This window comes from Colletotrichum jinshuiense, chromosome 1, assembly GCF_051148585.1.
Source record: "Colletotrichum jinshuiense chromosome 1, complete sequence".
NCBI lineage: Eukaryota > Fungi > Ascomycota > Sordariomycetes > Glomerellales > Glomerellaceae > Colletotrichum > Colletotrichum jinshuiense.
This window is the reverse complement of record NC_139302.1, coordinates 4,250,928-4,276,922: the sequence shown is the minus strand read 5'-3', so window position 1 is coordinate 4,276,922 and position 25,995 is coordinate 4,250,928. Positions and strand designations below refer to the sequence as shown.

At 53.2% G+C, this 25,995-nt stretch overlaps 4 protein-coding genes across 4 annotated transcripts; 3 read left to right on the top strand and 1 right to left on the bottom strand.

The window, feature by feature from the left end:
• Positions 1–124: 124 nt before the first annotated feature.
• EsH8_I_001092 (antibiotic biosynthesis monooxygenase family protein) lies at positions 125–942 on the bottom strand (the record flags this gene model as incomplete). Its single annotated transcript, XM_083268505.1, has 3 exons — positions 125–151; positions 220–272; positions 360–942. 3 exons carry the CDS (start codon positions 940–942, stop codon positions 125–127), a joined length of 663 nt encoding a protein of 220 aa, XP_083118943.1.
• Positions 943–5,841: 4,899 nt separating this feature from the next.
• On the top strand, positions 5,842–6,658 carry EsH8_I_001091 (Ser-Thr-rich glycosyl-phosphatidyl-inositol-anchored membrane family-domain-containing protein; the record flags this gene model as incomplete). Its single annotated transcript, XM_083268504.1, has 2 exons — positions 5,842–6,073; positions 6,144–6,658. The coding sequence occupies 2 exons, from the start codon at positions 5,842–5,844 to the stop codon at positions 6,656–6,658; spliced, it is 747 nt and encodes a 248-aa protein (XP_083118942.1).
• A 9,806-nt stretch (positions 6,659–16,464) lies between these two features.
• Positions 16,465–18,054, top strand: EsH8_I_001090 (major facilitator superfamily domain-containing protein; the record flags this gene model as incomplete). Its single annotated transcript, XM_083268503.1, has 2 exons — positions 16,465–16,599; positions 16,657–18,054. The coding sequence occupies 2 exons, from the start codon at positions 16,465–16,467 to the stop codon at positions 18,052–18,054; spliced, it is 1,533 nt and encodes a 510-aa protein (XP_083118941.1).
• A 1,481-nt stretch (positions 18,055–19,535) lies between these two features.
• Positions 19,536–24,760, top strand: EsH8_I_001089 (RecQ family ATP-dependent DNA helicase; the record flags this gene model as incomplete). The annotated part of the gene is made up of 3 exons (XM_083268502.1): positions 19,536–19,956; positions 20,007–23,485; positions 23,546–24,760. 3 exons carry the CDS (start codon positions 19,536–19,538, stop codon positions 24,758–24,760), a joined length of 5,115 nt encoding a protein of 1,704 aa, XP_083118940.1.
• Between the last annotated feature and the right edge of the window lie 1,235 nt (positions 24,761–25,995).

Here is a 25,995-nt window from a genome sequence, read left to right as displayed (position 1 = left end):
TCGGCAGTATTGTTGATATTATTAATCATTGAGTCAAGTATGGTAAAACTTTGTAATCTTCCAAATTTCGTAGCTTTTCCGCCTCCGTTAATGGATTTCCAATCGATCCTTGCCTCGCTCCTTTTCAGATTTGCTTCAGGTTTACGTGATACTGCCTAGTGTCAGCTGTGTCTCTTCTAGGTGAGAACTGTCGGATGTGACCTGATGGTGACTGTTTACCATTGAGATATCCTTGCGTCCTGATCTTAGCAAATGGATGTTGTCTGATATGGCTGCGTCCGTGTTAGCGTTAGCTAGCAATCCTTGTGCCTGCACGGGTCCATCGTCACGGTGGTTTACAGGGAGGGGGGAATACTCACGTCCAGCTTTGGCCTTGGCGTCAAGATGCGCCTCTTTGCTGTCCCACCCCAGCAGAAGCGTGACCGCAGGGCCCGGTTGGCCGTCGCCCCCGGCCACGGCGATAGGCGTCGAGATCTCACCGTAAGCGTGGCCGTGGAACCCGGCCACCGAGGCCTTGCCGTCCGTCAGCCCTCTGGCGAACTCGGCCGTCTGGCCCACGAACGAGGGTTCCACGCTGTAGGCGACGAAGACCTCGGTGCAGGGGGCGCGGAGGACCGAGGCCGGGTCGGAGCCGGGTGCGAACGGGACCTTGTAGAAGGTCGGCGGGGCCGGGTCGGGGGAGGCGACGGCCTTGAGGGAGGCGAACCAGGGGGTGTAGGACTCGGAGGAGGCGAAGGCGGAGAAGGCCTCGGGGGAGGCCCACTCCACGACGAGGACCGTCTTGGAGGGGTCCTCCAGCTGGTGGCCCGCGTGGAGGGCGTTGACGCCGGGCACGGCCTTGAGGGTCGCAATCACGTCGGACCAGGCCGCCGGGGGTTGGTCCGGGGAGGTGGCGTGGTTTCTGAGGGTCAGGGTTATGAATTCCGTGACGGGAGAGGACATTGCGGCGGCGAGGGAGGAGGACGCGGTGTTGAATCAACGTAAAAGGGGAGCTTTGTGGGGGTGGTTTTTATTTTTATACTTTGCCCTTTTTCTTTTTCTTCGGATGGGCAGGGAGGATATATTGGTGAGGCTCTGATCCAAGAGTGCGCTTATGTGTGTGTGTGTGTCTGTCTGTGTTAGGACGACGTGGTTTCTGAGAAGATGTTTTCGAGGAGTGAGGTCACGGGGAGTGGAAGGCTTTATCTTTCAGTAGATGCGATGCTATTCACAGATTTTCTTTTCTTTCTTTGGATTCTTCCTAGACTTCCGACGCTCGTGATGGAATCATTGTCGTGCAGTACCAGCATGTTCTACAAGATTCTACGTCGAGGCGGAACGTCTGCATTCTAGGAAGCAACGGAAGGGGGCGAGTGGTTGCGGTGCGGTCACGTGGGACACTTACTCCGCACCACGAGCGCGAAGCTTCTGGTGACACAAGCCGGCTCTCTGGAAATGCCACAAGCAGCAAGCCACACGCGCCGCAGCCCCCCTCTCATCCCCGCAGGTGTTTAACCCAATTCTGCTTCCTTTTGTTCTGTCGTCCCTTATTATTTTTCGTCAACGTTGCGCTTGCGGTCCGAGGGTAAGTAAGGTTGCCCAGCTTTGTTTTTTTTACGGGTGTTATTTTTATCAACCTGTCTGCCTCCCCGGGTGGGGCCCAGAATAACGGGAGCGACACTAGGTGCCGTGACCTCCGCTCCGCAAAGCCGCTCCGCTCCCGCTCTCCCGCCGCGGGGGCGTCCGGTAGTTGGTGGCGGCGGCGGATCTGGCCAGAAGAGAAGGCCTGGAGATTGGGTTTTGGAGCGCCGCACCTTGCTGATCCTCGCGACCTGCACATTCTTCCGGCAGTTGCACATCAAAGCAAGATGGCAGCAAAGATTGCCAGGGGGAAGGGGGGGGGGCACATACACGAACAAGATTTGTGTGCGTGTGTGCTCCGTGGTGTCAAGAGCCCCGGCTCGTAATTGGCATTCCAGCCGTTCGATGGTTGTCGGGGCTTGGTCTGGCCCTGAAACCACAAGATGGCTGGAGCGAGGAACGCAAACGACGCTGGCGAAGGCTTCCTCCACCCCCGCGGGTGCTCTCGCGAGCTTTCCTTTTCCTGTTCCCCTTCTGCGACAGGAGTCACGTCAATGAAGTACCATGCCAAACATGCCTCACCCCCAGCGCCACCCAATTCCGGTTTTCGGGCGTCGCGAAAGTGGCTTAGGGCTGAGGTGCATCCAATACATGGGGCATGTCTTGGGGAACCTTTTGCCTATGCAGGCTGCGAAAGCTGACAGGGTTTTTGTTGGTGTCGCTGCGCGGCGAGGCATTCACCGTCCCACCAAACGGAGGACTCTGGCCGCAACGTAACACAGGTATCGGGCGTCGTCGTGGCACCAATACCCCAATGCCGAAGCTTTTTTCCCTCACTTTCTCGCTAGCACAGCCCACATGTTCACGTCAAAAAGAGCGACGGCGGCCGCAGAGACGAGGAAGTGGCTCGTGACACGAAGGCTTCATCGCTGTGCCACTTGGCCGCAGCGTGACGGAACCCAAAAGCCCACGCTCGGCCTTATTCAATGCTAACTAGGCGGGCTGACTGCGCAATAGGGTTGCAGGGAAATGCAAAGCTCCCAACGGTTGGCAAGCATTCTGAGGCCAAATGGAAAGAAAGAAAGGAAAAAAATCAAAGATTCCCAACCCCACGATGGCAGGGTCCGGGGCCGTATTGAAGATGACCTCAGTTTTCCCCCGGCCGAGTACGAACCCACCTCTGCACGACGGCTATTCTTGTCGCAACCGTCCATTTTGCTTTTTTGCGACAAGCTTTTATTGGTCAATGACGTCGTCACCCGGCTCATCAACTGATTTCGGATTCCCCCGTCATCAATGCCTTCATACTTGGTGGCCCACGGTTTGCGAGTCGTTTTGGTCGAAGGGTGTCGGCAATAGAGTTCGGCGTTGAAACTCTGACAGGGGAGAGGCGCAAAGGGGACCTTGCTAACGATGGCCGACCCGGTGCGACGGACGAGTCGTTCCTCGAGGTCCCAATTTAGCATGTGGCGCCTGGTGGTGTCTGTTAAAAAAAAACCGTCGGATTACATATCATCTGCCGGCGATGAGAGGAGGGAGGCCGTGATCAGAGTGTCATGGCAATGGCGGAGGACTGCATGCGAATTACCAGACGAATGAACGGACGGGGGAAGGGCAAAGCCATGTCTGATTCAACTGCGTCCGGTTTCTGTCCGACGCCTTGCATAGAGCGAGGCGTCCGGGGGCGGCGGGGGGGTTAGGCTACCTGGGGCTGAAAGCTGAGGCCAAGTCAGTCGGCCGACTCCAGTCTCCATCGTGTCTCCATGCCCACGACGACCTCACAGTTCATGAACATGGGTGTAAAGAGTCATCGGGGTGAGAATGGGTATTCAAGTGTGGCACGGGCAAGGTTCCATGACATCTTGTCAGCAGGTAAGCAACATAGTAGGCATATTGGGCTGTGGCTGTAACACTACTACATGGAAATAATGGTGACATAGATGGTAATGTTCGTATCGAATGCATTGTAAGGTTAAGGTGCGGTGAGATGGCAGCGCCGAAGCAAACTCGAGGACTGAAAAACTCGAATTGAATCGAGAGCATTCGATCGCGAATTTGTCCTCGCTTAGCAGCTAGTGCGATTCCTTCGCGCGGTTGTCAAAGGGCCGAAGACTCCAAAAGATCCTTTTCTTGCAGGAGGAGGGTGTCGTCGCCCCGGTGTCCCCTGTATGACGCTTCGCCGTCTAGCCAACTAGACCTCGCAGTAAGCTGCGCCATGGTAAATTAAGTGACCGCTTTGACGCGTGCCCGGTGTGTTAGCCCGCCCGCCTGGTAAGTGCGGCGGTGGAAAAGGGGGGGAGAGAGACGGACGGATTGGTGGACGAGGGCGGCGGAAAATGGACGGTGGCGCCAAGTCGGGGCGGTCCCATGAACGGTTTCCTTCGTTCCTTGCAGTGGCCGTGTGGTACAATGTATGCCCTCCACTACATTAGCTCCAGGGCAGCTTGCGCCCACTGTATCTGAGAAACTGAGCAATCAACGACGTTTATTTCAAGATCCCCGTTAAGGTAAATGCTGGGCTTAAACGCCCGATGCTCAATAGGACATGGGAAACGTCACATCATCTCGGCCCCGTGTGGGCTCACCAGGGCAAGACACCCAACAGCAATTCCTGGTGTAGTGTATTGTATATCCGCATGCTATGTGACTGAGTGTCCGCAGGCCTACGGATATACAACGTAGCGTGTGGTCTATGATGCCTTTTGCTCTTGTTACCCCCCCCAGCCGCGAGTGCTCTAGTCGGAGGGGAGTCCCTGGCGGGGCGAGTATGGTGAAGTGTGCGAGCTTGGGAAGCCCCGGCCGAAACCCGTCTTGTCGTCCTGGGCCCTCTCGTCAGTGCTCGCTCCCTGAAGCTATATTCCTGCCTGTATTGCATATAGGGTCCTTGGGTAGCACGCCATGTCCCAAACTTGGCTCTTGTTGGCGGCTTGGAATGGCCTTGCAGGCGGTTCCAGGGCTGGGTATTGTTTCCGGGTTCTAGAGCCTAGGTTCCGTCCTTACCCGGCTCTTCGAAGAGGCGGCCATACCCTTTGAGGCCTGGCGAGGGGATGACATGGAGGGGCAGAGAGAGATGAGTCTGCAAGCGAGTCGAATCGACCGTCGCAGCTTGGGCTGCCTAGATGTGGGCGGGTGCTGTTGCCTTGGGGCGAACCACGACACCTTCGGAGACAAGTGGGCTGTGGGAGCTGAGGGAGTATGGGAGATCTCGTCCCCCCCTCCCCCTGGAATGGCACGAATTGGGTCGCCAGGGGATGTCGAGCTTCGGTTGCAAAGTGTCCCATTGGGTAGAACTGCGGCCCATAGCCTAATAAACGGAAAGCGCGTTGGCTCAGCCCTGTTCGGTCATGATCTGTCCCTTGCCCTGAGTGGGAAAGCTGCATAGTACTTTGCAACGAGTACCGCGTTGTGGCTCCAGTGGCTCCAGTGGCTTTCCAAGAGAGGACGCTAATGCCCGCAGCTCCACGATTTGTGCTGGGAAAACCCACGCGCTTGGAGGAGGAAGGAGTCGGCAAGGTACCTCGAGGCAGGTACCTGCCTGCAGCCTGCGCCAGGGAAATTTCAATGCTCCACCCCCCTGCTTCGTGCCACGGTGACCCAATGGCAACGGGGCAATCTCGTCTTTAATTTGCACACCCATGCTTTCTCTGTGGGCGGCGCAGCGACAGTTGCAACGAGGCACGCAGAAGCCGTCAGGAGCAGTTGCGCCCAGTTCCAGCGCGCCAACGACGTCTTCCTTCCTTCCCTCCCTCGCAACCTGAGAGTCATCGGATGAGGCCATCGAATGTACCTGACCAAATTGGGCCCGCCTGGATACTTGGAGAGTTCTCCGCTCACCTCACCTTCACACACAGGACCTGGTATTAGTCTCTGAATGCCTCCTTCCCCCCCCCCCCCCGCCCCAGACCTTGGACCACGGGCCATTGCCTTGCACCCACCCCCCCCTTGCCGCGCGCACAGCACACCGCACTAGCATGGGCCATGCTCACCTCACCACCTCCTCTTCTTTTCCTATCCCTCTTCTCGTCGTCTTCGTTTTCTTTCCTCTTTCCTTCCTTACCACCATCCAACCCTGTCAACATCACCGTGTGTCCGTCTCACCCTCTGGCTTTCAGCCTGCCGCTCTTTTTATATAGTCACTCATTATCCCCGTCGTAAGACACCGCTCTCCCTTACAACAACCAACTCGCTTTCTTCCAGTCACTCGTTCTCCTGGACTTCGTTCGACTTTTACTATAGACCTAACTTCTAATCACCACCTTACCAAACCCAAAATCACTCAAGATGCAGTTCAAGATCTCCTCCGCTGCTTTCCTGGCCTTCGCTGCCTCTGTCATCGCTCAGAACCCCAACTTCGACCCCATCTACAAGCCCACCAGCAACGAGAAGGTCAACGCCGGCAGCGTTCTCAGCATTGAGTGGGATGCCCCCGATGCCTTCAAGGATGTCACCGTCTCCATCAGCCTGATCGGCGGTCCTGTTCAGGACAAGCAGGTTCCCCTTCTCGACATTGCCTGTGAGTATTTTCGCTTCCCTCGACGAGGGATGCTGCCATGTCGAACGACTCCTTGACTGACAACACCCAGCTGGCATCGCCAACTCTGCTGAGAAGTACAGCTGGACCATCCCCACCACCCTGGGCAAGGACGCTTTCTACGGCCTGGTCATCAAGTCCGAGGTCAACGCCGACGACTTCCAGTACTCCAACCCCTTCCACATCATTGCTGGTGAGGGCACCAGCTCCGGCACCACCACTGTGACCTCTTCCGTCGGCACCGCTACCGTCACTCTGTCTGCCAAGACTTCCTCTACCGGTTCCGTCTCGGCCGCCGCCTCGGCCTCGACCTCCTCTGCTGAGAGCGTCATCGTCAACTCCACCACCGCTCTCTCTACCACCGCCGCCCCGACTGCCGCTACCCAGTCTGGCGCCGCTGCCACCACCATCACCAGCGTCACCCGCGCCTCCGCCTCCGGCAACGCCACCGTCTCCCGCACTGCTTCCACCACCATTGCCACCGTCACCGGTGCCGCTGCTGGTGCCCAGGCCACCGCCGGTGTCCTTGCCGTCCTCGGTGGCTTTGCCGTCGCCGCCCTTCTCTAAGCAACACTCACTGCAGCATTTCTCGGATTTTCTACATCTGTCAAATTGCATTGGGCATGGTTTTGGGTTCGACGTGCATATAGGTCATGACTGGATTTAAAAAGACGGGAACTCGGCTTCAAGGCTAATGGGCTGGGAATCCCGCGCCATTGAGCCTGGAGGGAATGGGCTCCCGCACATGGCGTTTTCCTGTGTTTTCTATACCAGCATCTCCGTGGACGAGTGCGATCACGAGAGATAGGTTGATACCTTTCTAGTTAATGTGAGACAAGAATGATTCGGTCTATATTTTTTTACCAAAAAACAACACCTTTTTTTAACCACGAGTATCTCCATTTTCGGGCTGAAGTCAGTGACATGTCGATCACTTCGTGTAGAAGCAATGCCGATCAGATAATCTTGCAGCTGTCGCGCGACAACCGACAGCTTGTGCCATGAACGGGTGGGATTCTCAGGTATCATTGGCACAGGCGCAGGCGCAGGCACAGCAGGGTTTTCGGCTACCAACATATGGGACGAGCTTCTGCTGACATGCAAGGGTTTGCGACAGCAACAGCAAAATCCTGCAGCTTGGCAACGACTCTGCACCGGGTGACGTACCTGTTGTTCCCCCGTTGTCTTTGAAATGAGACCTTGCCATTCAATCTCGATGAAAGGGCCTTTTCTTCTTTCCCTTCCCCGCCATCTTTGTTTTGTTTTTCTATACAAATTGTTACTAATTACCAAGGCCGCCGATCGCAACCAGGACCAAAAACCACCGACCTGTCATTCTTGGAGAATACAACGGCCACCGTCCGGCCTACGGAGTCCCTGCCAAGACGTGTCGCCTTCGAACCTGACACGAAATAACCATGACTCGGCCAACAGATTGGAACGCCAGTTTTCTGGAGACGGCCAGAAACTCTGTGGTGTGCAGAGTAAAGTCCGACAAACCCCCCCGCGGAGGAGACGAAGTGAGTGGGGTGTGAGGCATCACCTTTTTGAAACTTACAGCGTCGGTCTTTTCGTATTTTTCGGCCTTTTATTTTCAATTTATTCGGGCGGCCTCTGTTTCGAGTTCCGCCAGATACAGCATCTGTGGCCTATTTTCGGCCGGCAACTCCGAGGATCCCCTCGGCTCCGTCCCCAGGTTTTCCCTTGATTTTTCATATTTGCGAACATGGAGGGTGTTGCGCTGCTTCGACGATGTAATCAATCTAGGTTTTTTTGTTTTTTTAACCCATTTTCTTTCGTCTTCTTTCCTTCTTTCCCTTCTTCTTGGTCTCCTCTCCACCCCCTCTGCAATTGCGGATCCTCAATCAAGCCTGGAAGATGCGGCGCTGTGCAATGTATTATACTTTCGGCTTGCTCATCTCGGGAGACGTTGTGGGAGCACGCGTTCCGGCGCGGCAGGCGTGGTGCCATCCGCTGCCCGGGTGGTATCACGCTGCGCACAAGGTGGTTTTTATTTATTTATTTATTATCAAGGGTGCCAAGATAGCGGGGGGTGCGGTTTCGTTGAAGGGTCGACCTTGTCGGTCCCACGAACGCGGTATTGCATCGCATATTGGCACCTTTCCTCCCGTTATTAATGAGTTAGGACTGTTCCGTCAGCCGAGAGTCGGGCGGAATGTTCAGCTTCGGCGAGCGATCTTTGGTACAGTGTGCGGACGCGCGTCTTCCCGCCTCCCTCCTGGTCCGGAAGCAAAATGCACTTACGATGGAAGGGGTTGGCTTCTATGGTGAGGTCCCGAGAGCTGGGCCGGAGCCCGACCGTTGTCGAGGTAAGGATTCCCGGTCACGGTGCAGCCCGTGGTTCCGGGTCGAGACAAGGCTTTTGGCATTGCTCCAAAGGGGACCCGGGGTGGGTTGATACTTAGGGAAGGCAGGTCACCATGTAGATTCGTCGACCAAGCGACATTGTCGGAATATGGGCGAACGGGCGAGGAATGGTAGGGGTTACCAACCTGCTCTGCCCATTGGCTTATCCGGCGAGTTCCTCGCGTGAATGGCTCCTTGGGCAATGCCTCACTGCGTCTCGTCCCAGACGTCTTGGGCTCCCTGTATGCTGAGTCGTTAGCTGTTTCTGTTGAATAGTAATCTGAGGCCAACGACGACGTTGTCTACCTTGGCCAGCAGCACCTCCATGCCGCAGGTATCCGGACCGGTTCAATGTACCGTCTTGGCCTTCTTCAACCTAGGCTGAGATCTTGCATTTCAGGGCAGCTGTCTGATTATGTCTTCTTACAATCAATCCTCTAGAGAAAGGCAGCGAGACGAGTCCACTGTCCTGGTGCAAAGGCTCGCTGCCGTTAGTGGGTGTCGTTTCCATTTGCTCTGCGTTTCCCTTCGACCAGTTCTTATACTATTCCACTGTCGGTTGATCTACAAGGCTCCTTCCACGCAGACAGCGCTGTTAACATCGCCGACGATTCGCGGCGTGGGTGCTTTGTTTGCGTGTGGTTTCAACGTACCTGATGCTTCGCCGTCGCTGCCAGGGCATCCGGCCTTCCTCTTTATCGACCCCTCGACGCAGTCCTGCCAGCAAAAGTTCGACAGCCATACCCTTGTGAAACAAAGAATACCTTCCAACGCTGGCTTTCAGGAACAAACACCCCGGGCCGTCTGCTGGTATACCAACTCCCTGGTTCCAAAATTCAGTATTCGTAGGTTGGCTATACTGGTCGCTAAGGACCTTGGAGGTGCTCGGGGATGGTTGGGGGGTGGTAGGGCTGCGTACGCAGAACCAGCAACAAATATCCTTGAACTTCGAGCACGGTCAACATTGCGACAGCGTCAAGCAAGTAAGACTTTGGCTTGGTGGAAGAGCACTTTTTGTTCTAGCGCCAAGTGGGTGTCTGATGATACAGATTGAATGTTGTTACCAGCTCGAGTTGCGAACGAATGAAATCCTTCAGTTTCGAGCCCGGCCACGGACTGTTGGAAGCAAAGTAGCAAAGGTACAATATGGCAGGACGTCCTATAAAGCCCCCGAGCGTTGGTCTGATGTCGCTTGCGGATAGGACTTGACATGCCGTTTTGCTATCGAGAGACCCTCTCATCTGACGGTATTGCAAACGCCTCGCGAATGTAACACTTGAAGTCTGGACGAGCCTGCAATGGATGCCCGGCGACAATCAAAGGCTTCCCACGGCAATTTCGGTTCATAAAACTATGGAAAGTGGGCAACGCAGCTTCGAGACGGACGGTTAAGGGTAAATTCACCTAGACTCCAACCCCTTTCGCCAGGGTAATTGCAATCGGGCGCTCGATTCGCTGCTCCTGCGTTGCCCGGAGCCATATCGTTCGATAATTTCGAAACCATCCGCCCCTCGGCGTTTAAATACTTACTTTGGGTAACCAGTCTTTCGCCTCCTTTTCTCTGTTAACGCGTACTGGCGCAAGCCTCCAAGGCAGGGTATTTTCGATGGCTCTGCATGCCAAGTCTCGTCTGGAGAAGAATACATCGTACGCCACGATCCATTCTAGGTTACTTCTAGCCACTGGCCCCTGGTTCATGCTCAGCGGCATGGTTGTGTTCAACGCTCACACCACTAGCTGCGTCTTTCTTTTACACCGGTCGTGGGATGTGGTGCAAGGAACGGAAGTCACTTCATGCTCGGTTGCATAAAAGTGTATTATATCTACTTGTACATTCCATAGAAGCTATCCAGTCGTAATATGTGTAAAAGATAAAGATAAGAAAGCTGATAAACAAAATCAACAAAAGAACACAGCACACGCGAATGAGCTAACAATATTCGCAGAGAAATTGTCGAGGATTTCAGGTTGGTATCCCGGGAAGTCTGGAGAGGGCCCACCAAATAAGCTCTGGCGTTGAGCCACCCATTTCAAGCACGGTTGGACAGGGTTACGACGATCACCTCGGAAGCCCTAACCGCACATATATTCAAGCATCAGGCTAGCTTTCTAGCTTGAAGACGCTGAGCATTGTAAAAGGAATACCATTAAAAACCGGAGTGGGATCAGCGTAGCAAATCTTCCAAGTAAATGGTTGAAAAAAAGACAAAAAAATCAGATGCGTCAATCGCTGACGGGAATTGAGCCCGACGTGGCTGGTGATTGTTAGTGGTGATGGTCATTAGACTGGAGAGTCAGGGAGAGCTTACGGGTCGAACCCACAACCTTGAGATTAAGAGTCTCACGCTCTACCGATTGAGCTAGCCGGGCGGAATGAATCCTGCCTGTAGGATGGTTGGTGACGGTTCGTAGGTGTGAGCGGTTTATGGTGGGCGAACGGAGGTCCACCAAGATTGGGCGGGCCCTTCGTGGAGGAGAATTGTCCGGGCTCGGGGTGATGGTGAAGGGGAGATCTGGTTCAGAGCACCAATTCTAGTACGTTTACTTCACGGGGTTTGCCGTCTTGTATAATTTGGGATGGTGGTTGTCTTTGTCTGCTACTGGGGTTGAAAGAGAACGGACGTCGAAGCTTGATTCTACGTGCAAGCTCAGCAATACGGTATGCAATGTGCGTTTCAGGCCATTCCTATCAATCTGAATACCCTGAAAATGGAAAAAATGACACCAGGCACTCAATACCTTCTTCGTTAGTGTTATGAGAGGATGGGCGTTGTTGGTCTAACACCATTGAGAAGCTGCTTGTGAATTGAGAGGGCCACGCTGCCATTAAATAACAGCTGGGTGTGGTAACTCGGTGCTTTGGTCCATACTTAGACCTGATAAGATAGCATTCTTGATATCTGAAGAGAATATCCGTCCTCGAAGCGTCTCGATTTCTTCGATTCCGAGCCTTGGGAGAAAAGAGCCCGACTCTCTTCATAGGAAATACACCCCATACCATTCAAAAAACAACCCCGATACACTCATGATTTTTTTGAGCCTCTTGTTTGGCAGATTTGTAGATAGTAACATTGCAAAGTCACTACAGGAGGGTTGAGGAAGACTGTTGAACTACCTAGCTAGAGTACAGGCAGGCGGTCGGGCCACGGGAAGCAGCAGCAGTCGGGCCGGCTGCCAACGGCGATATCTCCAACTGCTGCTTCCGCTGCCTACCCCTACTTTCTCCCATCTACAACCAACAGAATACAGTACCAGTTTCGCTCTTCGATCGAGTTACCGCCCGTACGGGTATCCCGTGATACCAACAAAGACAAGAAATCAAAACTGAAGGGTACTCCAATCCTGGATTTACACCTTACTTGAACGAGCGGATGCACCGCATCTCGAGATTTGAAATCAACCCCGTATAATTTGACCAAGACCAAGATGGTGCAGTTGGAAGGCCGCCACAGGAACACTACGGACGTGCCTCTGGATCATTGGAGCTCGGTGAATTCCATTGTGGAGGAGAAGCATATGACCGACTGCCTTTGCCCTTGGGAAAAACTACAGGAGAGAATTTGTCTAACTCCCCTACAAAGGAAAATTATCCTGTCCGGCAACGGAGAAAGGGAGAAGGACCATTCCACATATCGACAACAGACTTGAATCTCAGCATATTCACATGCCCGGAGGGTCAACCCGTCAGCCCAAATTTCCGAGGCTGAGAGGATATTCACAGGTTTTGGCGTCGCTCTCAAGGAGTGGGACGGAGTCGTGTGTGTTGCTCCCCCCAAGGAATGATTTTCATTAGTCATGACTAGCAACAGCGGTGTTAGAATTTCGTAAGGCAGAAAGATTCTGATCAGGGCAGGCTCTGGACGGTAGATGTTGCTCAGGGGCAACAGCTGAAGGAAGCCGCCTTCTGTGAGCTTGTGCATACTCGGAGGCGTTTTCTCTCTCAGGGACGCAAGACAGAACTCGTGAGAGAAGGGGTGACCAATGGCCACGAGATATTGCATCATTGGGTGCGATGTCAGACTCAACAGACAATGAAAGGCGGTAAAACACCGAATATGGACACTATTCTTGAGTACGTTACTGACGAGTCCCGTATGTTCAAGACAGAGATAATATCGTCGTTAACTGGCTCGTGTCGTCGAACGAAACGATTGTAGATCTGAATGCGGGATTGAGAGGCGCAATAAGATATAGGCCTAAAGCGATGACGAGGCTCTAAAACCACGATGCTCTCCCTTGCCCGGGCATATTTATTGGAAGTTGAAGTTCCTACGTGAGCCGGCCCAGTCTGGAACGGGGGCGCAAGGAGTAGATTTTGGTCTAATGTCGAATGTTGTAAAGTACAAGCGAAGGGCTGAAATGTGAGCACCAGTAGCTAACAGCTCCTTGTGTCGACTGTAAGCTAGGCCACGATACTCGATCAAGTTCCAGTTTCTGGGGATCTATGATGGCACCAGTGTGCTTTGATTGTAGGTGAGCGATGAGTGGCCACATACAATGGACCTGAAATGACACCAAAAGCTGCTCACTGTCGCAGAACCGAGGCAAGAAACCCTCTCCTATTTCATGGCACACATATTGACGCCCTAGCCGGAGGCCCGGCTTACGAGTTCTCCGGCGATTATTTTCAAGCTTCAAGCTGCTAGATAGCGTCGTCTGCAGCATGGGATGCTCACTTATGGACCTGAACCGCCGAAGAGACTGGGCGTCGCTGCCCAACTTATAATTGACAGTGGAGTTTGCCCCAAAGCCCTCGCAGGTACTGTGCGATATTATCTCTCTTCATCACATTGATTCAGGTAACTCCGGCTCCAACAAGAGATAAAGATATCAATCGGGCCGCGCGATATGAGGTCATGGGCGAGTTTCTTGGATCTCCTATCCTAGGAGCTGGAATCTGACGCAAAGGTTTCCTGTTGGGCAGAGATATGGACGTCAAGGTCGACCGGAGATGCAAAATTTGATCCACTTGCTCAGGCGAAGGACCTCTTCGCCGGCCAGTTCATGGGGTTCCAAGGCGGCGTGGTGCGCCGCCACAGGGCCGAATGCCAGACCCCACGCTGACTGGCGCACTCCATGCCACGACACACCCAACACTTCATGCGTCTCGGTGTCATTGTGCCAGATAATGGTAGCTGGATTGAATGAATCTAGAGACTTTATTACAATTGAGACCGATCATGATGCGATTAAAGACTATAATGCTTGGCTCGACAGATTAGCGTCTCCTAGGAAATGCCGGCGCGAATCTGTCTGCCAAGGCGAGAGATGCTGCTTTGCATTGCACCCGCCGCATAAACCCGTGTGCCGTGGACAGATTGGCAAACATGGACCTTAGTGAGAAGGAGAGGGTGGTCTTTTCAACAAATGTGTGCTGGGAAATGCCCCCCTAGGGGTAAATATGGATATGCTTCCAGGGGTGGTTTTGATAAGCAACAGTCGACCGACTGCTAGACCCAAGGCCTACAAATGCTTGCCGGCTACCGCACACCGGCGACCTTGGAAACCCTCTGTGTATACCGTAGACTCAGTATAATCGCGTCGCGGACTGCCTGGCAAAAGACTGCGTCGTAGATTTACCTTCCAGCAGTAATCGATATCTAGAGCGTTGAAGATATGCTCGCATGTCGCATGGGCCGTCTGGCGTCTCGAGATTTGGCGAGTGGTAAGAGAGGTCGTTCCGTTATCTTGAATTGTACAACTCCGCGGAGGTTGACTTACACGTGCGGAAAGCCAAAAAGGGGTCCGCAACGCAGCGTTAAGTGGAGGCTGAAAGGGCCGTTCAGAAACGCCCGCAATCCACGGCCGCTGTGCCAGATGCATCCATGACAAGCGCGGTAGCGCCAAGTTTTTGCGCCTCACTTCGCATTGGTATACAGACTCGGGTTCGAAGGGAAAGACATGGAGAATGAAGTTGGGTTCAAGTCGGAGAGTCTAGACCCCATCGCGGCACGGTGGAAGGGAGGGAAGTCGGCTAGCCGGGGATGCACGCCGCGACGGGAGACAGAAGACCTGAACCAGCCAAGTGGGATTGACGTGGGGGCAACCGGCTGACATAATCCCATGGAGAACCCTAGGTAGGTATCTAGTGAGTGGGACTCTGCGGCCGGGGGCTTCCTTGGCTCCGCTATCTCTTTATCTTATCTCAACCTTCATCCCCCTCCCTTCCCCGAATGCAGTATAGCAACACACAAACTCTCAGTCGCAAAATTTTATCAGCTGTGCACCCCGTCTGGCTCTTCCGCTGTTCTTAGGGGGATTTCAGGGGCAAAGGTAACGTGGAGAGGGGCATTGGGAAGATGCGGGACCGCAGCATTGTCGAATCATAGATCTCCGGTTTATACCAAGGCAACTATTCTTGGCCTGCCTCCAGGGAACGGTACATGGCGGATGGTCCAGAGTCAGGGTCAGCACTGTGCCCAATTCTCTGCGACATCAAAGAACATCAAGCCCGGAATTCTCGTCCATCATCGGCTACGCTAGTAGACCGAGCCAGCCTGGCACCAAGGGGCTGCCATGCCAATCCGCGGCCCTTGTCCATATCAAGATCCAGCCGGCCCCCAGTCCATTTTTTCCCCCTAGAGAGCCAAGCCAGTGCTTGAAGTTTAATTGTAGTCGGTTGGAACTTCTTCAACTGCGGCGCCAGCAGACGTTACTCACTCAGCAAAACACAACCAGGAACCTCGAGGGGGCATAGCTGGGAACTGCGGCATTCCAGCTCCAAATCATTGCTGGAATTCCAAGACACATGCCACGCTCGACTAGACCCGCGGAGATCGACCCCAACGATTTAAGCCTTCACCAGTCAGCCATCAGAGTCACAGTCCTTATCTCTTGGATGCCAGGGGTGGGGCTAGGTTCACCTGTGCCGACTGCATCTCGAGCGCCTCTGCGAGCCTCCCAGAGATAAGCAACAAGCTCACAAGCCTCCGTTTCGTCGTGTTCCCTGGCTATTTTTTCTTCTGTCCAATCACAATTCTTTGAAAGTATTTTACTGAGTGCCCCGGACAGGCAAAGACCGTCGAGACAAGGCATAGGCCCAGTGCTACAGGCTGACTTGCTTGGGCCTATCACCTCAGGGTGCTTCGCTATCTCGATTCCGAAGGTCGTCACAGCACCGTTTACACAACCTGCTACACCTAGATCCGCATACCAGTCGACGTAGAAAGCCATTCGGTTCGTTTGCTCAAATTCGAGGAAGGTTTTCCATCTATCCGTTCGGATTCGGCGGTCTTGTGAGCTCTGAGGCTTTGAGATTCTCACGGACTCTTTCATATTTGTTAAATCCCGCTTCATTCTAAGCTGGGCCTTTGAACAACGACTCAAGACGTACGCTGGATAACCTTATCGATTATTCGAGCGCCTCCTAGACCCCCAGTCGTCAAGAGGTTGGGTGGATCGAGACAGAACGTGCAGCACCGGCACTCTCACTTGAGACACCACCCTAGTACCTCAGCCTACCTACACTACACGAAAGATTGTGTCATTTCCGCCCTTCTCCAGGCCAAAGGGTCTTATCAGAGAGATCGACAGGCGAGCCCGCTCATAAGGCTACCGCACAGTTAGCCGGGTCTGGTCTCTGGGCACCGCTTGGCCGCCCCCCATCCCATCAACACGCCTCCATCATCATCGCGCCTGCGTCCCCCATCTCCCTTGTATAATTACCCACAGGAAGAGCAAGGGATTGCTCGTGGGAGAGCCTATTTGGTCTAGCGCGGTTTCCATCCGGAGATGTTTCAATCGCCTCCAACCTCGGAGAACCATATGTCAATGGATTGCAAGTAGGCATATAAGACTGTCCACTGAACCTCTCCGAACCTCTAGTTATAGACAGCAGCATCCGAAAACTCGACGACAATCGTCAAATACAAGCCTTTACAAGCCTTGTCCTGGAGCGCTCCAGACTGCTTCCCCTGACGACTTACACGAATCTCGAAAAAAACCTTGTCAAAGACCTCACACCACACGAACCCGAAATATCACGAACACACATCACGACCTTGAAGATGCAGCTTTCCACTCTCTGGAAGGCACCTGAGGTGAACCCTATCAACCGCAAGGCCCGCAGTATCCCAGTGTTCAACATTTTCAATGTATACGCACGCGCTTTCCACTTCTCCTGGCTCGGTTTTATGATTGCTGTGCGTATGAGCCTCTGCAAACACCCTCTCGGACCTTCTTGCTGATAACATATCTAGTTTTGGGCATGGTACACTTTCCCACCGCTGTTGACGGTCACGATCAAAAAGGATCTCAACCTGACCAGCGCCCAAGTTGCCAACTCTAACATTGTCTCCTTGGTCGCCACCCTCTTCATGCGCCTCGTTGCTGGTCCGGCTTGCGATCGATTCGGTTCCCGCATCGTCTTCGGCTCTCTGCTGCTCATCGGTACCCTGCCGATTGGCCTCGCCCCGCTTGTACAGAATGCCACAGGCCTTTATGTCAGCCGTTTCTTCATCGGCGTTCTTGGCGCGACTTTCGTTCCCTGCCAAGTATGGTGCACCGGTTTCTTTGACAAGAATGTTGTTGGAACTGCAAATGCTTTGGCTGGCGGTTGGGGTAACGCCGGCGGTGGTATTACCTACTTCGTCATGCCTGCGGTCTACGACTCCTTCGTCCACGCGCGCGGCTACACTCCCGGCCAGGCCTGGCGCTTGACCTTCATTGTTCCCGTCATCTGCCTTTTTGCCTGCGGCCTTGGCCTTCTTCTTCTCTGTGAAGATACGCCGACTGGCAAGTGGGCCGACCGTCATCTTCACGCTCAGGAGAACTTGCAGTCTCACGGGGTCAGCGCTCAGCCCGATGTTATCGACGTACCTGGCGGCATCACCGATCGTACTGTCGGCTCCATGGCTTCTGATGAGGAGAAGACCAGCACCCATGGCAAGAACGGCGTCATGACTGACCACGAAGCCCCCCTTTCCCGCACCGAGATGGTCGAGACAGTGCATAGGGACACCGTCGTTGCCCCAACCTTCAAGGAGGCCATGCGGGTCATCGTATCCCCGCAAACTATCTTCCACATCGCCACATACGGCTGCTCCTTTGGTGGAGAGTTGGCCATCAACTCGATTCTTTCTTCCTACTACCTTAAGAACTTTCCCACCCTTGGTCAGACGGGAGCTAGTAACTGGGCTGCCATGTTCGGCTTCCTCAACGTCGTCACCCGCCCCGCAGGTGGGGTTGTGTCCGATCTGCTTTACCGATACGGCGGGCAGAACCTGTGGCTTAAGAAGGGGTGGATCACGACATGTGGTGTCATTACAGGTGCCCTCCTGATTCTCATCGGTCAGCTGAACCCGCACAAAGAGGCCACAATGTTCGGCCTCGTCTTCCTGATGGCTGTCTTCCACGAGGCCGGCAACGGTGCCAACTTCGGTCTCATCCCTCATGTCCATGGTCACGCCAACGGCATTGTTTCCGGTGTTACTGGTGCTGGTGGAAATTTAGGTGGTGTCATTTTTGCCATCATCTTTCGTTTCATGGATAATGGCGCGAATTATGCCAAAGCATTCTGGGTCATTGGCTGTATTCACATTGCCGTTAACCTCGGGGTCTCCTGGATTCACCCATTACCCAAGGCTCAGCGTCACTAAGCGAGGTCTTTAGTAAAGATTTATGATATTGATTACGGCGTCCTTACTATCATTGTGCAATGCTTTGATTGGGCACGCGTTGGGATTATTAGACGGTTCAGGGGTAAACAAGTCTGGAGTACGGAAATGGGCAATATGATATCCATGGCTAGAATTATTGGAGAATACTGTTTCAATCGGAAGCGATTCAAGTTTCAACACCCCTTCGTTGTCCAAGTGTGTACTTCTCAACCATGTTGATTCGCCGATTAATTTTTCGAGATTCGGTGAAAAGGCCTCCTTACCAGATCTCGAATGGGCACGTTTTCTGCATGCCGAAGACTGGGGCGGGGAGGTTTAGCCCGCGCAGATGAGACTTGCGCCATCCTACATGATTAGCAAGCCCAACAAGCACATCATGATCTCATTTGAAGCTCTGTATTGTTAATCCAACCCAGTTAAGGGAAATCGAAGCCTGCTGACGTCAAGTGAGTTCTCCACATTGGAAGGGGGGGAAATTCCCCAGAAACTGCATATGCCGTCTTATCTGCGCATCTCGATCGGCATCTAACCGGAGGTGTGGCCGTCCCGCCTACACGGCGGCATCCACCCTTCATCACCCCCGCTTCCACAGCGCTTTTCTCCGCTAGATGATAAGCGATACAAAGCTTCGTCCGGGGAAGCTTTGCGCTAGGCAGATGTGCTCCAACTGCATGGTAAGCTTGTCGTCACACTTATTCGACATCGGGGTTTGAGAGGGATAGCCGAGTGCTTCTGGGAATGCAGCGATACTTGACCAGACATGTACTTCACGTCATGTTCTATTAGAGTGTTTTCTCTCTTTTTCAACCTGTCAATGAATATCTGCCGGCAACTGGGAAACTAAGTAAAGCTTGGTGAACAAATAGGGGACAGCATTGTTCGCTCAACGCAGCAATGTGCATCTCTGAATGGAACAAACCCTCTGTCATAGCCACTAAGCACTGCGCTATCCTGCCAAGGACGGTACCGATATTGGTTGGTATTTGATGCAGTCCCGACCTCACAAGAAGAAGTGGCTACTCGAATAGTACCCAAGAAATGTCGACATTGTTTCACTCCAAAGCTTGAACGCGTTTGAGTGAGACGAATCAGCGCCCCAGACGCCTTATCGTCTTCACGAAGTAGGTAGAGACATCCTCCTAGCATATATGCGCGCGCATGATTGGCTCTTTCACATTTGGCAAACATGGTTGATAAGACACTTCCGGAGTTTCGCCGGCTAGTCGCCAAGTCACGTGAAGACGAGACCGGCCGAAAGTCTACTATGTACGAAAGGACGCGCTGACGCGCTAGCTAAAGTGGGCGGGGGGGCAAACGCGCTCGGCACCATCATCTTGCAGAGTTCGCCGTAAACACCAACGACCAATCGTACAACGACCGCCAAGAGAGCTTCGATCGCGCCCAAAACGTCCCCGATGACGCTCGGAAACTCCCCAGGTACACTTATGGTTGTCGGATAAATGACTCGAAACAACCTCGGGGATCAACTCTCCTGGCTGCTGAGCAACGTAGCGATATCGAGACCGACCGAACTGTTGTTCCCGCCAGCCCGCGACCCCTCCGGTACCGAGTCGTCGCAGTCGCAGTCACGCTTCGGTAGCTCGAGCTCCCAACAGGAGCCTCTAAGCCGTCCGATTTCCCAGTCGATAGCTGGCCGCCCGAATGCTGAGCCAGGACCTCACGCCCTGGACGCGGGGGAACAGCCACGGGACCCTAGAGTGGGAACAGCGGGGGACTCTGGCTCCATGGCGAGGTTGACCTCTTCTACGAGGTCTAGGAGGCCCTCGTTGACGGTGAGGCAGCATCAGTTGCTGACACCGTCCTCGACGACAAGTGGTGGGCGGTTTCAGCAAGCTTACACGGCCAAACTTCAACAAGAAGGCGAGCGCAAGTCATTTTCGTCAGTGCTTATATATACTGACCCAGTGCAGATGCGCGAAACGGAAGAAACGACAGAGTTGCGCCATCATCATCGCAAGAAGGGAGACGTAAACAGGCACCTGCGCCTACACCGGACTTTTTCGACGACGATGACGACGAAATTCTCGATCTGACAGGCAATGATACGGTCTTGTCATCGGATTCAATTGCGTTAGACGAGGGAGTCACAGTATGGAACGAGGAGCAGGCGTCAAGGCAGGAGTCTGTATCCAAGCGCGGCCAAAAGAGGAAAAGCACAGAGATGAGCAAGGCGGGTGATTTGGATTCAGACTCGGACGAGTTCCCGGACATTTACAAGACGTTGGGGACGCCAGCACCCAAGAGCAGTTGCTCTGTCAAGGGCATGAGCACCATACCGTCAAGCATTCGTCGGGGTACTACGGATAGCGGCGTTATCCAAGAGCGGACCATTACTCAAACAATAAGCCGCACGCAGCGCACTTACAAGATGACCGACGACTCAAATGACAACGGGACACCACGGCGGATACCAATGGCTCTAGGGAACCCGCTGGCCCTTGGACGGACTCCAAGCAAAGCACTGCGGATATCGTCTAGCCCTGAGTCGAACCGTAAAGCGAATACGTTGAATATTCAAGAGAGCACAAACCGAAGTCGACCCCGGGTTATAAAAGATTCCGACGACGAGTTTGACGATGGGGATATTGACGAGGAGCTTCTGGCTACGCCAACCCGTCATATGGGCACACTTATGCAAGCTGCAGACACCCGCTCCAGGCCAGCATCCGCTCCTCTGGATGATAATGAGTCATCCGACGAACTTGTTGCTCCCGATACCCCTTCTAAGCCTCAAACATCGGTGTCCCCTGTGGAAGAGTATTACCGACCAGTGGAGACGGACCTCAGGCACCCATCACCTCGAAATGACCCAAACAATCAATCGTCCCAACAGACTGCGTCATCCCAAGGACAAAAGTCGACTATACTCAAGTTCATATTGAGCAACCCGGATGCACTAAAGGCCAAGGAGCGGATGATTCAGGAACAACGGGAGCAAAACTCAAAGGAGTACGCCAGAGTCTTGCGAGAAGGTTCCAAAGAAGATCGTGCCAGAGTCAAGAACGCGAAGGAGTTGCTATTGAAGCGACAGGCTTGTTTGCAAGAAGTGTCCGATCTCCTGACATCTCACGCAGCACTCGAGGATGAGAGAGAGACACTCGCATTGCAAATTGCCGATGCTTACGACGAAGGTCGCGATACTGAGCAAGATGAAAATCGCTTAGACGAACTTGCAGACCAAGCCAGGATTTTGGAGCAGTCTATCGGCCGACTTCTCCCGACTGCTGACATACATGGCGAGTCCTTCATCGAGGATTATCGTAGGTCAAAGCCCATTGTCATGGGCACACAACCTAGCCACAAAGGTCCATCGAGGACATCAAGGGACAGGCTGGCGAATACTGAAATGGACAATCAAGTCATTCACCAAACACAATTCCCTGGGTCATCTAGACTCACCGACCCAAGGGGTCACTCGCCGCCGCCATTTCCGCGGGGCAGACCTCTGCCGCCAAGAAGCGCGAAGCCTGGTACCTCAAGTGCCAAAGCTCATCGACGCGATGATTTTGATGATGACTTCTTCGACGATATTGAAGACGACTTTGGTACCCTGCATGCTACTGCGCCGCCTGTTTCTAGACCGACCCCGAATCGCCGAAGTCCTTTCAAAACAACACGTCCTCGTGCTCAGGATATGTCCAGTGATTACGGCGACGACGCAGATGCAGACATGCTTGCCCTTGCTCAGGATTTCGAGCTCCGCCAATCTTCGTCAGCGGAAAGCACGAAGCGGAGGAATGCCCTCACTGCGACATCAGGCAATACTGTCCAACCTCAAAAAGCAGCCGAGCCTTTGAAGAAACGAGAGCTATCCAAAGCAAAGCTCTCAATACCTCCCGAGCTGATGAAACACCCCTGGTCTGCAGATGTTAAAAGGGCTCTGAAGGACAGGTTTAGAATGAGGGGTTTCCGCCCCAACCAACTTGAGGCCATAAATGCCACTCTCGCCGGTAAGGATGCATTCGTGTTGATGCCGACCGGTGGAGGGAAATCCCTTTGCTATCAGCTACCTGCTATCATCTCTAGCGGAAAGACGAAAGGGATTACGATTGTAGTGTCCCCCCTGCTCAGTCTTATGCAAGACCAGGTGGATCATATGTCGGCTATCAACATTCAGGCGTTCTCGCTCAATGGCGAGACCAATGCCCAGAAGCGAAGCCAAATCTTTTCCTCCTTCAAGGAACGGAGCCCAGAGCTTTACATACAGCTACTATATGTTACGCCTGAGATGCTGAACAACAGCCAAAACTTCAACAGGGCCCTCACGAATCTCTACTCAGGCAAGAGACTCGCACGAATTGTCATCGACGAGGCTCATTGCGTCAGTCAATGGGGCCACGACTTTCGCCCAGACTACAAAGCTTTGGGTAAACTACGGCATCAATTTCCTACAGTTCCCATCATTGCACTTACGGCAACGGCGACTCAGAATGTCATCGTTGACATCAAACACAACCTGGGCCTGGACCATTGCCAGGTGTTCTCTCAGAGCTTCAACCGGCCCAACCTCACGTATGAAGTTCGCAGAAAAGAGAAGGACTTGATCAACAAGATCGCAGATTTGATTACGTCCAAGTATGATGGGCAGTGTGGAATTATCTATACCTTGTCGAGAAAATCCTCCGAGCAGGTGGCGGAAAAACTGCGCTCTCAACATGGTATCAAAGCCAGTCATTATCATGCGCAGATGTCGGCCGAAGACAGAATCAACGTACAGCGACAATGGCAAAAGGATAAGATCCACGTCGTTGTAGCAACCATTGCTTTTGGCATGGGCATCGACAAGCCCGACGTTCGATTTGTTATACACCACTCAGTTCCCAAAAGCTTGGAAGGCTACTATCAAGAAACAGGACGAGCTGGCAGAGACGGCAACCCTTCAGACTGCATCCTCTACTTTGGATACCAAGACGTTGTCACTCTGAAGAAGATGATCGCAGACGGCGAAGGCAGCGAGGAGCAGAAGGAACGACAGAGGGTTATGCTCAACAGAGTGACTTCGTTCTGCGACAACCGGGAAAACTGCCGACGTGTTGAAATTCTTCGTTATTTTGGAGAGGTCTTCAATGCCGATGACTGTGAGAAGACGTGCGACAACTGCCGTGCAGGGGCCGTCTTCGAGCAGCAAGACTTTTCCGAATATGCCATTGCGGCAATCCAGAGCATCGATCTTCACGAACGCCTGACTATCAATCAGTGCAGTGATATACTGATGGGAAAAAAGTACCAAAAGAATATTGATCCGCATCCCGACGACCCACACGGCATCGCTAAGGGAATGAAAAAACATGAGATTGAGCGCATCATTGACAGACTTACGGCCGAGGAGGCCCTGGAGGAGAGAAATGTGGTGAACAAGAGGGCTGGTATTGCGATTCAATATCTCATCGTACGTCATGATATTCTCCGTGTACAACATCCGATTTTATTATTTAACTAACGGTCCTAGGTTGGTCGCAATTCTCACCTATTCCTCAATGGGCGCCGCAAGCTTTTGTTGTCGGTTCAGGTTTCTGGTAAGGATAGGGAACCCTCAGCACCAAAACCCAAGAAGCGGGCCAAAAAGTCACAAAACGACGAAGAAAATGACCTGGACGACGAGCCGTCGAGACATTTGCCGCCTTCAACGAACGTGTCTTCGCCTGCACAAGCTCGAACAACTCGAGACAAGAGGAAGAAGGGCAAAGCTCTAGCTACTGTTGTCGATACCGACGAGGAGGACGAGATGTTGCGACAAGAGATGGAGGAACAAAACTTGCCCATGCACGTGAATGGTTATATCAAGGACGGCTTTGTCATGTCAGACAACGATTCCGACGACGGTTTTGAGCCGCTGCCCAAAACCCGTAAGCGGGGGAACGCCTCGAGAGATGTTGGTCCTCGAATCGAAGAGGATAGACGCCTGGCTGAACTCGACGAGTTGCACCAAGACGTCGTGCATAACTTCGTCCAGGAGGCCAAACAGCTTGAAGAGTCTTTGCGCAATGCGCAGAGTCTTCGGAAGCCACTATTCTCCGAGAAGAGTTTCCGAGAAATGGCCATTCGATGGACGTCGACCCTGCCTCAGATGCGCCAGATCCCAGGAATCGATCATGAGAAAGTGGATAAGTTCGGCAACAAGTTCATTCCTTTGATCAAGCGCTTCCAGAGCAACTACAAGGCCATGATCAGTATCGCGGATGAGGAGGAAGACATAGACGCTGGCGGGCAGGACGTGGTAGATCTCATCAGTTCCGATGAAGATGAGGACGAAGAAATGGACGACGGGGAAGAGGGAGAGGAATCCTCAAAGTATTTTAGCGGCGGACCACCTCCGCTCGCACCTGCCGTTCAAGAGTGGAACGAGAGAATGAAAGAATTGGAGACGGCCCCTCCGACTCGAGCTTCGTCGACCTCCTCCACACGAGGACGCGGCGCTGGTGGACGCGGCGGCCGGAAGTCAGGCTCTCGCAAGGCCTCCGGTTCTTGGTCGTCATTCAAAAGCAGAGGAGGCGTAACCAAGAGGAAAGCCTCTGGCGGGCCAGGTAGGAGGGGCGGCGGCGGAGCAGCAGCATCGGGCTCCAAAAGTACGGCTGCGGCGAACTACTTCACCAAGGGTGGAAAGAAAGGTGGAAGTAGTGGAGGCGGTGGCGGCGGCGGTGGTATTGGGCTTATGCCTTTTTGAAGGAGGCAAATGAGACATGAAATGCATTGCATGAAAAGAACTTCACGGATCCCATCGTTGTAGTCGGGGCCGGTGGGACGGGATGAAAGCGAGAAGCGATTTTGGGAGTGAGGGGCACTTACAACCTGTCCTATTGCATTTGCATGGCAGCCCCGAGCGGAAGACAAGGGGCATTGAGGAGTAGGAGAAGACCTTGTATTCTGTTTTTTACTTATCAGTCTTCATGGCGACGGCGCAGTGGGCGATTACGCATGACTATATGGCTTGCGCGGGGCAGGCTTCGGCAGCTGCTCCGGCGCAGTAAAGACGCTTTAATGTCGACAATGATCAATGCATATTTCCCATCACGAGGGGGTGGGATGAAGATTATAGTCTCGCAGGTACGGATATCAATTTGTGTCCTTTCGCCCAAGTAGCTTCTGTCCTCGTCTTAGCCACCTCCCCAACTGCTGCAAATCTTGCCCGTCCACTCTGGGTCCAACACTATATGGGCAGATGTCCTTAATGTAACCTGCACAGGGGCAGAGGCGGTGCTTCGCTTCCTTTCGTTTGTAGCCAGGACTCAGGTTAATGCTCCTAGTAGAATCATTTACTTAGAGGAATCAATCGCCACCTTTCACTGAATCCTTCTCAACTGTTTAAAAAGCAAGTATCGATTTGATGGGGTATAAAGTCTGGCTGGGAGGTCCACTACATTCGTCGCAACACAAACAACGACTCCTCATTTTTTTCTTCCTTTCCATAGTTGAAGCCTCTCACCCGTAGGAGACGGTTTGTGTTATTCGTTGGGTCCATCGCAGACGGCCAGGCCACGATGACCCATGAATTCTCCCTATTCCATCCGAGACCAGACTCCACCATCCGTGGTATAATACGAAAAGACTGTCACACGAGTATTTCACTCTCCCGAGAGAAAAAAAAAACGCCATTCGACGGATCCCAATCCGACACCTCGCCATAAACAACAGAAGTAGAATCGTTCAATGGCACTGCCGTGAAGCCAAAAAGAAGGGTAGTCGAATATATACAAGTTCAATGTTGCATGTCATGTCGAAGACGAGCTGGACCATATAAGCCCAGACAAGTTCTCGAATCTTCATTTAGCAAATTTAAGCCTCGCTTGTGGCACTCGTTATTGGCGCGACAAGTTCGCTAACGGGGGTTGCTCTTCATCTGCGTGATTGGATCATTGGGACGAGGAGGATTTCTGCTCAAGGAGAACCGGGTGCCCTCCT